The sequence below is a fragment of the Caenorhabditis remanei genome, chromosome II (genome assembly GCF_010183535.1).
Source record: "Caenorhabditis remanei strain PX506 chromosome II, whole genome shotgun sequence".
Lineage (NCBI taxonomy): Eukaryota > Metazoa > Nematoda > Chromadorea > Rhabditida > Rhabditidae > Caenorhabditis > Caenorhabditis remanei.
The window spans coordinates 6,434,478-6,447,132 of NC_071329.1; the positions used below are offsets into that span (position 1 = coordinate 6,434,478).

Consider the following 12,655-nt stretch of genomic DNA (forward strand, 5'->3'; position numbering starts at 1 on the left):
ATGCTCAGCGAATTGTGCTTATTTTCAGCTCCTGCACTTTCCTGTAACATCAAACTTTTCCTCATCTCCACCCCTAACCTCTCTACATCCGCAGAATCCTTCTAGAACGTCACACCTGCTCTCCCAAATCCTCGATCATCCACTAGGATCATTGTATTCTTCTCTCAGTCTGTCTTGATCCCCTTCTTATTATTATTGCGTCACAATATGCACTCTCACGGGTGGTTACGAGATATTCAGTCGTGCAGATGTTAATTGTATATTTTTTGTTTTTCTTATATCCCGCAGGTACAAAAAAACAGACCAAAGTTCACCCATAATCAAAAAGTGCTTGTCACCTCTCTATTTTCCACACCTTTTACCTCCAATTTCACATGTTTTTGTCTATTTTTTTGACTGTGTTTTAATCCCTTTTTCCAATTTCCGCGTTCTGTTTGCATGCCCTCCATGTAGTTGGTCTACCGAGTTGTTTACTCTATTTACAAACTACTCAAGACTCCCACGCCTTGTAGGAAGGGGGCTAAATTACATCGGAAACTTCTTGAACTCTTTTCGGTGGTTATATTTTGAAAGTTCATGTATGGTTATCGCGCTCTATTGCTAATTACAATAGAGCGCATTTTTATCTCTTTTTGCTTCTACTATGTTTGTCTGATATCTGCAACTGCGCTCTAATGCAAATCATAAGAAACTTATAATGCTTAGGATCACCATTCATGTTCTCCGACTTATTAGATCTCTTTAAATAATCACAAAATTGGAGAAAAACTTCAGCTAATCAGGATATTTTCCGAATCTGATTTATGAAGGTGAACTATAAATCTCTCCATTTATATTCCGAGAACTTGTTTTTTTGAAAGATAAATTTATTGACTACCCCTGAAATGAATTTCATTTATGTATTCTAGTTCTGATTTATAGCAAAAATAGTAGGAATTTGATTATTTTTCTCTTAAAAATACGTTAAAACTAAACATTTTTGCCAAATGTTCAAATTTTCAAAGTTAATAGAAAATTGCGGACATCCAGGCAAACAGATACACATACAACATTCATATGTACACGTCTCTTTCATACATGTGAAAATCCTGTCATCCGGACATCCGGATAACTAGACAAACAGACAGATAGAATATCAACGAAACTGAAGATACCGTACAGACGGACACATGGACACCTGAACACACAGACAGACTAACACCTTCCTTCTCTGAAAAATGTCCATTTTTCTATTTTTTCAAACAAAAAATACCAAGCGAAACGCAAATATTTGTCTTTCATTCTTTTTTTTTCCTTCGTCTTCAACTAAGCCCAATTTTTCTCATCCCATTACTCTGACCCCGTTCGTTCGCCTTTTTTCTCATTTGTCCATATTTTTGTTTTTCTTTAATACTTTTGGTTTTTCAAATGGTCAGAAGTCACGTGATTTCAGATAAATGTTATAGGAAAATGACTAGGAGGGCTGAAAGGGGGGAGCCGAGACTGTGCTGAAATTTCTAGACAGTCTTTCAGACCACAACCATGTTAGTTCTCACCTAAAATATTTCTTGATCAATCTCCGACCGAAGTGACATACCAAAACATGACTCAGTCCGTTCGATCCTTTCAGACTTTTCACTTTTTTCTCCTCTTTTGTTCTCATTCATCTCTTAAAAACGAGCGGATATTAGGGAGAAGGAACGACGTAATGATGGATTAGATATTTCCCAAAAAAAAAGAGAAAAACGATGTATATAAGTAGATTAGGGATTGGGGAAAACAAACTATTTGGTATATTTTTTTGATTTGCAGATTTCATATTTTTAAAATTTTTTATTCCGTCTAATAGGAGTTGTTTTTGAGGAATTTGATATCTCGAAAAAGGCAAAGAAACTGCTAAAGTACTAAGGAAGTCTTTGCAGAAGAACGTGTGCAATCGTTTTTCTAGCCCGCCCCTTTTTGCTACTTTGACGCACATTTGCTGAGTTCTCTCTGTCAGAACTTTCAAAAAGTTGATTTTGAAATTCTGACTCCACCCCTTCTTGCAGGAATGCGTTTCTATCATACTCGAGATTCCTCATTTAGACTCAGCCCACATTTTTAGCCAAACACCTTTTTTGGCATATTTTCCTCATTGCGTTATCCTAAACACATTTTTCTTGGTATGTTAATTTATTTTGGTTTTCGAATTAAAAGCAGAAAAGTGAGCGGAGCTCATTTTGAGTTTATTAACTTCTAAAGCTGTGTATTAGTCTTCTTTAAAATTGTCATTTTTTTCGATACTGGACATTCGGACAAACGAATCTAATTTTAAAGATTACGGGTATCTGAACATCCGGACAGACAGGCTGACAGGCAGATAGGCGGACAGACAGACAGACGGACAGACAGACAGACAGACAGACAGACAGACAGACAGACAATCATCCGGCTATACAGTTGTCTAAATCTGCGTAGATCGAATAATGGACATCTGGAAGTTGTTACACCCAGACATCCGGACATGTAGATATACAGACAGACCATCTCGATTCATGAAACTTTGTGGATTCAGACATTGGGACAGACAGACATCTTCAGGATTACTGAAGAGACAAAATCTCCAGCAACCAAAACTAAAGACATTCGGACCTGCCAGACACACAGACAAACCAGACCTGACGTACTTCGTCCCTGGCCCCTTCAAAAAACCGAAAGCCAAATAATTCTTTTAAAAAAATTTCGAAACATTTTGTGCTCCTCCTCCTCCTGCTAACCACTTATTCTCGTCTTGCTTGCTCCTTTTCAACAACTCTTCTTTTCTATTCCAGTTGAATAGTCACTTCCTCTCCTCCTGAAAATCCTTAGTCTAGAGGAGGAATATTTCATATTTTCACTTGGAATTATTCAACAACCTCGGGGTCCCGCCTTGACGCCACGCTTCAATTCTTTGTCTTTTCCAACACGAGTCGAGGAATAGTCGTCTTGTTTAAATAAAGAAGAGCGCCGTCTTCTGACGCCTACATCATTTTTTCATGATGACTTCAGATGGTTAGAGGATTCCAGGAACATTTTGCAGCAAAAAAACTCTGTCTGTATTTCTGTTTGTCCGGAATCCGGATGTCAAAAAGTTGAAATAGGAAAGTTGCTTCTATTCTGTAAATTCATGAAGTTTTTCACTGTCTTTTTGTTTGGATGTCCAGATGACGTCCAAAGATTCAAATTAAATTCTTGAGTATTTGCCCATGCCATTTTTACAATTCTTTCTTTTTTTGTCTGTCTGTGAATCCGAATGTCCAGATGTCCATTCATACAGAAAATCACATAAACGCTATTTCCAGACGAATGGATTGTTGTATGTCTGTAAGTCCGAATGTCTGGAATTTCGAATATCCAGGTCTATCTGTGTGTCTTTCTGTCCAGATGCCCCATCCTCCTTTCCTACATAAATCCCTTTATAAACTTTGTGTTTTGAAACTTCAACTTCCACTTCCCCCTTCCTTCCAACTTTCAGACTCAATTTCCCAGAACTCATTGAACTTCTTCTCCTTCCCCTTCTTCTATATATACATATGATTTTCTGTGAGATTCAATTTCATGGAACTCATAAACTTTTTCGGTTCGTGTGTTTGCTTTAAGAAAGGGTTTCATATTTTCATTCGTGAGAGAATTCGTGTCTCCCAAAATATTGGAATGTCCTGAACTTTATTCTAGGTATTCGTTGTCTAGTTTAAATTATTTGTCTTTATGGATGTCCGGAAGTTCTGGATTACTGTAGGGATCGTTAAAATCATTCTTATAACTAAAAAGTGAAAAAAGTGTATAACTAAAAAGTCTAATGGAAGATGTATCCGGAAAATGATGAATGTCCTCTAGCTGCAACTTCTAACACACCATCATTTCTGAGACATCCGGACACACAGATTCACAGAGGGAAGTACCAAACGTCGTAGCTGAACCCTCCGGTATTCAGAAACCTAAAGCTTATGTATATCTGTATATCAGGATGTCCAGATGTCCGACAGCTAGTTTTTTGGTTTTCGTATGTATGTCTGTGTGTCGGTATCTCCGGATATACAACTTATTACCAATTGTACAGTTAGATCAGATGACTCGGTGCCCAATCATCCAGATTTTACAATTTCCACAGTCTTTCTATGTGTCCTAATGTCCGGATGTCTCTCTTCTGAAATCATCTTGTGGCGGTCTATAAGCCCAGATATTCAGATGTCATTCCGTCTGTGTGTCGAGATGTCCAGATGTCCGTGAGACAAGAAACTTTCGAAAGAGCTTGAGAAGATTCCTCAGATTTTCATGTTGTCTATTATCCAGCCTCTGTATGTGCCTGTCTGTATTTATGTCTGTCCAGATGTCCCCACCCTATTTCAACCATTGATCACCAACTGTCAAAACCATTCAAAAAATCCCCAAAAATCCTCCCCCAAAATTTTCCAAATTCTCCAATTCCACAATATTTTTTGTCATTTCTTCCCCAGTGTTCCTGTTTTTTGTTATAATTTCTCTATTCCCTTTTTCTTCATTTTTTTCCTGACCATGTCACATCATTTCGAAAGAAAAAAGTGTCGCCAGCACCCACTCCGAGCACGTTTTTTTGACAGTTCTTGCTTCTTTCTCTCCCTGTTTTTTTCTCATTTTTCAATTACTCACAGTCCGCGAGTGGATTCTAGATTCTGGATTCTTTTCAAAAATTATCCTCAAAAAAAGTCACACTTTTCTCACTTTTCCTCTAATTGCCCAGTATTATATCAATTATTTTGCACTTTTTTCTGCTCCGTCTCATCTTTTTTCTCTTTGTTCTTTCAAAAGAAACTCATTTTTCATTATTTTTTGCAGATATGGAATGCAACGACTCCCGATTATTTGACACGACGAACAATGTCACCTACTTTGTTATCGAGCAGTTTTATCGATTCCGATAGTGAGTTTAGGTGGTGACCTAGGTTTTTCTAGGCCAGGAAAGTTAGGCCATGGCAAGAAGGTTAGGTCTGTCGCTGTGTCAGGTAGTACAGATGTCCAAAAGTGCGTTTAGAAGTTCGGATGTCTTTTTCAGCTGTTTTTTCATCTCTTCGGAAAAGCACCGTATCACCAGCTATTTGTTAGTCAAGAGCTTTATGTGGCCTAGGTTTTTCTAGGCCAGTGAAACTAAACTCAAGCTAGGCGTCGTAGATCTGTGTGTCAAGGTGTCCAATGGTTTTAAGCTGTCCGAAAATCTGTCTAGTAAACCTCAATACGTCATGAAACCACAGTGTAACCAACTCCAGCTAAGCTGGCCTAACTTTCCCGAATCACGGTTTCTAGGCCATCAGGGAAAATCAGTTTCTCTTGGATAGGAACACTAACTATTTTTATTAGAATGTGCAGAAAAATTTTCCAGCCTCTACTCCAACGTCCACCCCTTCCTCTCGTTCATCCTCTGCGTCCTGGGACTTCTCGCCAATGGAGTTCATATTCTAGTGCTAACCCGTCCCCGAATGCGACACTCCTCTGTACATACCGTACTAGTATGCATCGCAATTTCAGACATGGGAACGATGACTTCTTATTTGGTCAGTTCCTTCAACTAAGTCCCAACTTATTTCTGTAATTTCAGATGTACATAACACGATTCGAATTTATGACCGATAAAGAGGGCTACTCATATTTCTGGGCGTTGTTCCTAAAGTGTCATGCGATGCTTTCCATTGCTCTACACGCGATTACACTCTATTTGGTAGTTTTGATGGCGTTTATCAGATTGTCAGCGATGAAACTAACCACGTCAAGATGGTTGGATCATACAAGGGCATTGTAAGTTTCCTGTATTCATTGACCTCCAACCCCTTTTTCGTTTCCAGAACATCAGCCATATTCATTGCCCTATTCGTCTTTGTAATGTGTGTCCCAACACTTCTCGCCCATCAAATTGATGAAACAAACAGGGAATTGACTGTGAACGGAATGTACTACAAGTATAGTGTTGGATTCTCGACGCTGATGATGCAAAATGGATGTTTGTTGATGAAAGCCAACTTGTGGTTGACCGGGATTTGTTTGAAGGTAAGCAGATGAGAGTTGTGTGGAAAAGAGGAGAGACGTTATCTGTCTGTCAGTGTGTCCGTGTTTCCGAGTGTCCAGAGGAACTTAGAAGGTATCTAGGACTCATTAAAATCATACAAACCGGGCCGATATGGGCCGGCGCGTAACTCGCTTCAAACTCAATATTATGAGCTGAAAAATATAACAAAATGTAGATCTCGGCGAATTCTATGTATGTGGTCTAATGGCTATTCGTTAATGTGTCGCAGGCCGGGAAAAACCACTAAAAAACGTAAAAACGATCAAAAATCATTATACCCCGGTCCGCGGCACATTAACGAATAGCCATCCGGCCCGTAGAAGGCCACAGACATTGAACTCGCCGAGATCTACATTTTTGTATATTTTTCAGCTCGTAATATTGCGTTTTTAGCGAGTTACGTGCCTGCCCGTTTTGACCCGGTTTGCAAGTATAGTTTATGTGTCTAGTAGTCCCAATGTCCAGATATACTAAACCAACAAAATTCATTGACTTTTGGCTTCGAACGCTTATAATAACCTAGAACTCATCACCTAGCAATCCAGCAAACAATTTTAAAGCTACATAACTGTTTTCCCATCTTGAGCACCTGTTTTTCTGTCTGTTTATCTCTTTATCCACATATTCCTTCATCACAAATCCCACCTTCCTCATTTACATACAATGAAATAATTTCCAGGCGGTCCCGTGTCTCCTCCTGCTCACCTTCACCATCGCCCTCATCCACCGTCTCCGAGAGAATAACGAAAAACGAAAGATTCTAATCAAAGAGGAGCGTGCCAAGAAGCGTGGAGACTTCACCACTTACATGCTTCTCCTCATGGTTACTGTATTCTTGTTCACAGAACTCCCGCAAGGAATTATGGCTATATTGAATGGTAGGTCACGAAAAATTTGAAGAATTCTTCTTAGAATTCGAAATATTCAAATTTCAGCACTGTTCACCACTCAATTCCATCAAATGGTGTATCTGAATCTCGCCGATGTTTTGGACCTTTTGTCGCTTATCAATTGCTACGTGGCATTCTTGGTGTACAGTTTCACATCGTCCAGATATCGACAGACGTTGTTCAGTTTGTTGCCATTGACAAGGTAAGATATTTGAAAGGGACATCGGGACAGACAGACATACATCTGGACATCGGGACAAACAAACCTACACAGAAATCACCGTCCAAACCTAAAAAAGACTCTGAAATTAAAGAATTCAACTTCCCTGGTACATATCAAATTCCAATTTTGTCTGCCTATGGATCTGATTGTGTAGATGGCTTCCATACTTCAATCAATCCCGAATCGTCACTAACTCTTTCCCATTTCCAGAGTCTCCTATTCCGGCATCTCGACCCGTCAAGGAACACTCAAATCCCATCCGAATCCTGGCGCGAAAACTCTCGTCCAACGAGCCAACTCAGTCGAAGTGGCCTCCGTTCGTTCTCCACTTTTCGACAAATCCGCGGCGACAACTCGTCCGAATTCGGCTCAACCCACTGATTTTTAAGATTTTTAATGACTAATTATGGTTACTGTAAATTAATTTTTTCTGAACAAACTCTGCCTTGAAAACCTTTACTTACCAATTGAAAAACACGGGCAGTTGCATTTTTAACACAACAAAACATGTTAATTTCTAAATCTTTCCTCACCTAATGAGATTGCCAATAAAGATTTGAATTTTAAAAAAAAAACTATTTTTAACCACAGAATTCCTCGAATCGAGTTTTGATAATAAATTCTTCAAATTCTAGATCGGGAGGATTCAAACCCGCGTCTACTGAAGTAAACCTCAGCCCGGATAAGTATAGACTATTACAGCGCCATGCTCGATCAGTCTAACCGGAACCGACACAGATAAGAATGGTGGGGGAAGTCAATAGAAAAGAAATTATCCCATTTTTAGAAAGTTTTGATTATAAATTCCGTTTTTTTGGAGTTTTGAATATAAATTCCGTTTTTTTTTTGGAGTTTTGATTATAAATTCCGTTTTTTTGGAGTTTTGATTATAAATTTGTTATTTCTAACCCGGGAGGATTCAAACCCGCGTCTACTGAAGTAAACCTCAGCCCGGATAAGTATAGACTATTACAGCGCCATGCTCGATCAGTCTAACCGGAACCGACACAGATAAGAATGGTGGGGGAAGTCAATAGAAAAGAAATTATCCCATTTTTCGAAAGTTTTGATTATAAATTCCGTTTTTTTGGAGTTTTGATTATAAATTCATTATTTCTAACCCGGGAGGATTCAAACCCGCGTCTACTGAAGTAAACCTCAGCCCGGATAAGTATAGACTATTACAGCGCCATGCTCGATCAGTCTAACCGGAACCGACACAGATAAGAATGGTGGGGGAAGTCAATAGAAAAGAAATTATCCCATTTTTAGAAAGTTTTGATTATAAATTCCGTTTTTTTTGGAGTTTTGATTATAAATTCCGTTTTTTTGGAGTTTTGATTATAAATTCCGTTTTTTTGGAGTTTTGATTATAAATTCATTATTTCTAACCCGGGAGGATTCAAACCCGCGTCTACTGAAGTAAACCTCAGCCCGGATAAGTATAGACTATTACAGCGCCATGCTCGATCAGTCTAACCGGAACCGACACAGATAAGAATGGTGGGGGAAGTCAATAGAAAAGAAATTATCCCATTTTTTGAAAGTTTTGAATATAAATTCCGTTTTTTTGGAGTTTTGATTATAAATTCCGTTTTTTTGGAGTTTTGATTATAAATTCGTTATTTCTAACCCGGGAGGATTCAAACCCGCGTCTACTGAAGTAAACCTCAGCCCGGATAAGTATAGACTATTACAGCGCCATGCTCGATCAGTCTAACCGGAACCGACACAGATAAGAATGGTGGGGGAAGTCAACAGAAAAGAGGGATAAAGTATTTTAATTCTATGGGTGATAACTCACGTCTATTAAACCGATCGTCATTCCTGAATGATGAATCTTCTTGTGCCATTGCATATCTTCCACTCGACCGAATCTCACTCTTCACGAAGGTTGGTTTCTTCTCTATTCGATCAGCACTGAAAAAGAAAACACTAATTTGTAAACGCAGTGTACAATTAGAGAATATAAGTACGAGATAAATCATGGTCATGGGGATATCTCAATGATGGCCGTAAAAGAGAAGATAGAAGATTCACCATCCTGTACGGAAAAATGATGGACGACTGAGCCAAGAAGATGAGGTGAGGAGACTGGGGGTCAGTGGGCGGAGTCTAGTAGAAAGCAGGTGGTCTAATAGGATAGGTTATAAATTGTGATTTCTCATGAAGATAAGTGAGTAGGTGGTTTGTGTTAACAGTAATGAGACAATAGGAAAATTCAAACAAAGGATGAAATAGGATGGAATGAGACGACAGTCATCTGAATGAGGACAGGTGTTTCCTTTAATCCGACCGTTTAAGGTTCCAAGTTTCCCACAAAGACCGATTTCTCAAGAAGATAAGGAGGTAGATGGTAATATGTGAAGAAGAATGAGTTCGACAATATGCCTAGAGAGAGAGAGAGAGAGAGACAGAGAGATAATGTGTGAATTAGTTGGCATGTTTACGTTGGATAAAGAAATCTGCTATTTACTGAAACTATCGCAGTTGGAATAATTACAGGGGTCAGGGAAAACTTGAGTTATGTAAGACTATGTGGGTAACTAAAACAGAACTAAGAAAATCGATTAGTTGTGAAATTTGATGCCGCGGTTTGAAAGATAGAACATACCAGACCTAGACCGTCAGTCTCAAAATCTAAAAAATCGCGTAATTTTTTTTTCTAGAAGAGAGATCGACCAACGGTAAAGCGTATAAGATTCTGCGTATTTTAATCTATCTTTCTGCCAACTTTCAGAAAAAGTTATGAGAAATTAACAAAGATTCCTAAAAAGCGAAATTGACATAAATAGCGACGAAAAATGTGCGCGCGCCCGTAGGTCAACGCGGCAACACAGCGACATACAGAGTGAGTCTAGAAACTCAACCGACTTTAAAGAATACGAGTGTAATCTCTCCCACGGATTTTCTACTCAGACTTAAGAAAACTTGAAAAGAAATTGCCTGGTAGCCCCGATAGGTCAAATGGTAGCGCCAGAGAGAGCCCAAAATGAGAGGACTGATCGGTGAGTGAGTGAAAGGGACAACTGATGTATTCCATCCATCCAATCTCATATAATTCAGGGGGCGTGGCAAAATCACTGTATACGGCCGGATTTCTCAAGAAGATAACATGACAGGTGGTATTTGTTTGTGATGAAAATTGACCCAGACAATAGCTCCTTACGACATCTATTGTTTGTTTGTTCTAATTACTAATAGGGGCCAGGGGAGAAAAAATAGGGAAAAAGAAGAAACGTGTTTGAAACCTCTCAAGTTTTCAGTTTTGTACCATGACATTTTCTCGGAGCAAATAACTGTGAAATCCTCAATTCAGACCAGTTGGTGCGCGCCAATCTTTCAAAGCTACTAGTCAAGAAGCGTCACAATTAAAAGGGCGCTCCTAATACAGGTCTTCCGGTATGCTGCACCTGATTCTTTATTTCAAACTTTTCTGAATCTTAAACAAGCTTTTCTAGTCGCTGAACATAAACTCGGTTGAGTTTCTAGACTCACTCTGTATGTCGCTGTGTTGCGCGCGTTGACCTACGAGCGCGCGCACATTTCTCGTCGCTATTTTTGTCAATTTCGCTTTTAAGGAATCTTTGTTAATTTCTCGTAACTTTTTTTCTGAAAATTGGCAGAAAGATAGATTATAATACGCAGAATCTGATACGCTTTACCGTTTGTCGATAACTCTTCTAGAAAAAAAATTACGCGATTTTTTAGATTTTGAGACTGACGGTCTAGGTCTGGTATGTTCAACATTACAAATCGCGGCATCAAATTTCACAACTAATCGATTGTCTTAGTTCTGTTTTAGTTACCCACATAGTCTTACATAACTTAAGTTTTTCCTGACCCCTTTAATCATTCCAACGTAAACATCATAGTTGTCCGGAATCCGGATTCCGGAAGTTCCGGATTCCGGAATTCCGGGTTTTTTTGACATTCCGGTTCCGGTTCCGGATTCCGGAAAATGAAAAATGTGATTCCGGTTCCGGATTCCGGATTCCGGAAAATTAAAAATTTGATTCCGGTTCCGGTTCCGGATTCCGGAAAATGAAAAATGTGATTCCGGTTCCGGATTCCGGATTCCGGAAAATTAAAAATTTGATTCCGGTTCCGGATTCCGGATTCCGGAAAATTAAAAATGTGATTCCGGTTCCGGATTCCGGATTCCGGTTTTTCGGAAAATGGCATTCCGTACAACTATGGTAAACATTTCAACTAATTCACACATCTCTTTCTCTCTCTATCTCGGTCTATTGTCGAACTCATTCTTCTTCACATATTACCATCTACCTCATTATCTTCTTGGGAAATCGGTCTTTGTGGGAAACTTGGAACCTTGAACGGTCGGATTAAAGGACGCACCTGTCCTTCTCCAGATGACAGTCGTCTCATTCCATCCTATTTCATCCTTTGTTTGAATTTTCCTATTGTCTCATTACTGTTAACACAAACCACCTGCTCACTTATCTTCATGAGAAATCACTATTTATAACCTATCCTATTAGACCACTTGCTTTCTACTAGACTCCGCCCACTGACCCCCAGTCTCCTCACCTCATCTTCTTAGCTCAGTCGTCCACCATCTCTTCGTACTGGATGGTGGCTTTTCTATCTTCTCTTTCACGACCATCATTGAGATATCCCAATGACCATGATTTATCTCGTAATTGTATTTTGTAATTGTTCACTGCGTTCACAAATTATTTTTTTCTTTTTCAGTGCTGATCGAATAGAGAAGAAACCAACCTTCGTGAAGAGTGAGATACAGACCAGTGGAAGATATGCAATGGAACAAGAAGATTCATCATTCAGGAACGACGGTCGCTTTGATAGACGTGAGTTATGACCGCTAGAATTAAAACACTTTATCCCTCTTTTCTATTGACTTCCCCCACCATTCTTATCTGTGTCGGTTCCGGTTAGACTGATCGAGCATGGCGCTGTAATAGTCTATACTTATCCGGGCTGAGGTTTACTTCAGTAGACGCGGGTTTGAATCCTCCCGGGTTAGAAATAACGAATTTATAATCAAAACTCCAAAAAAACGGAATTTATAATCAAAACTCCAAAAAAACGGAATTTATAATCAAAACTTTCGAAAAATGGGATAATTTCTTTTCTATTGACTTCCCCCACCATTCTTATCTGTGTCGGTTCCGGTTAGACTGATCGAGCATGGCGCTGTAATAGTCTATACTTATCCGGGCTGAGGTTTACTTCAGTAGACGCGGGTTTGAATCCTCCCGGGTTAGAAATAACAAATTTATAATCAAAACTCCAAAAAAACGGAATTTATAATCAAAACTCCAAAAAACGGAATTTATAATCAAAACTTTCGAAAAATGGGATAATTTCTTTTCTATTGACTTCCCCCACCATTCTTATCTGTGTCGGTTCCGGTTAGACTGATCGAGCATGGCGCTGTAATAGTCTATACTTATCCGGGCTGAGGTTTACTTCAGTAGACGCGGGTTTGAATCCTCCCGGGTTAGAAATAACGAATTTATAATC

The 12,655-nt window shown here is 39.1% G+C and overlaps 1 protein-coding gene across 1 annotated transcript; it reads left to right on the plus strand.

The window, feature by feature from the left end:
- Positions 1-4,814: 4,814 nt before the first annotated feature.
- Positions 4,815-7,535, plus strand: GCK72_004867 (uncharacterized protein; the record flags this gene model as incomplete). Its single annotated transcript, XM_003093065.2, has 7 exons — positions 4,815-4,897; positions 5,354-5,525; positions 5,570-5,766; positions 5,814-6,015; positions 6,714-6,912; positions 6,970-7,126; positions 7,358-7,535. 7 exons carry the CDS (start codon positions 4,815-4,817, stop codon positions 7,533-7,535), a joined length of 1,188 nt encoding a protein of 395 aa, XP_003093113.2.
- Between the last annotated feature and the right edge of the window lie 5,120 nt (positions 7,536-12,655).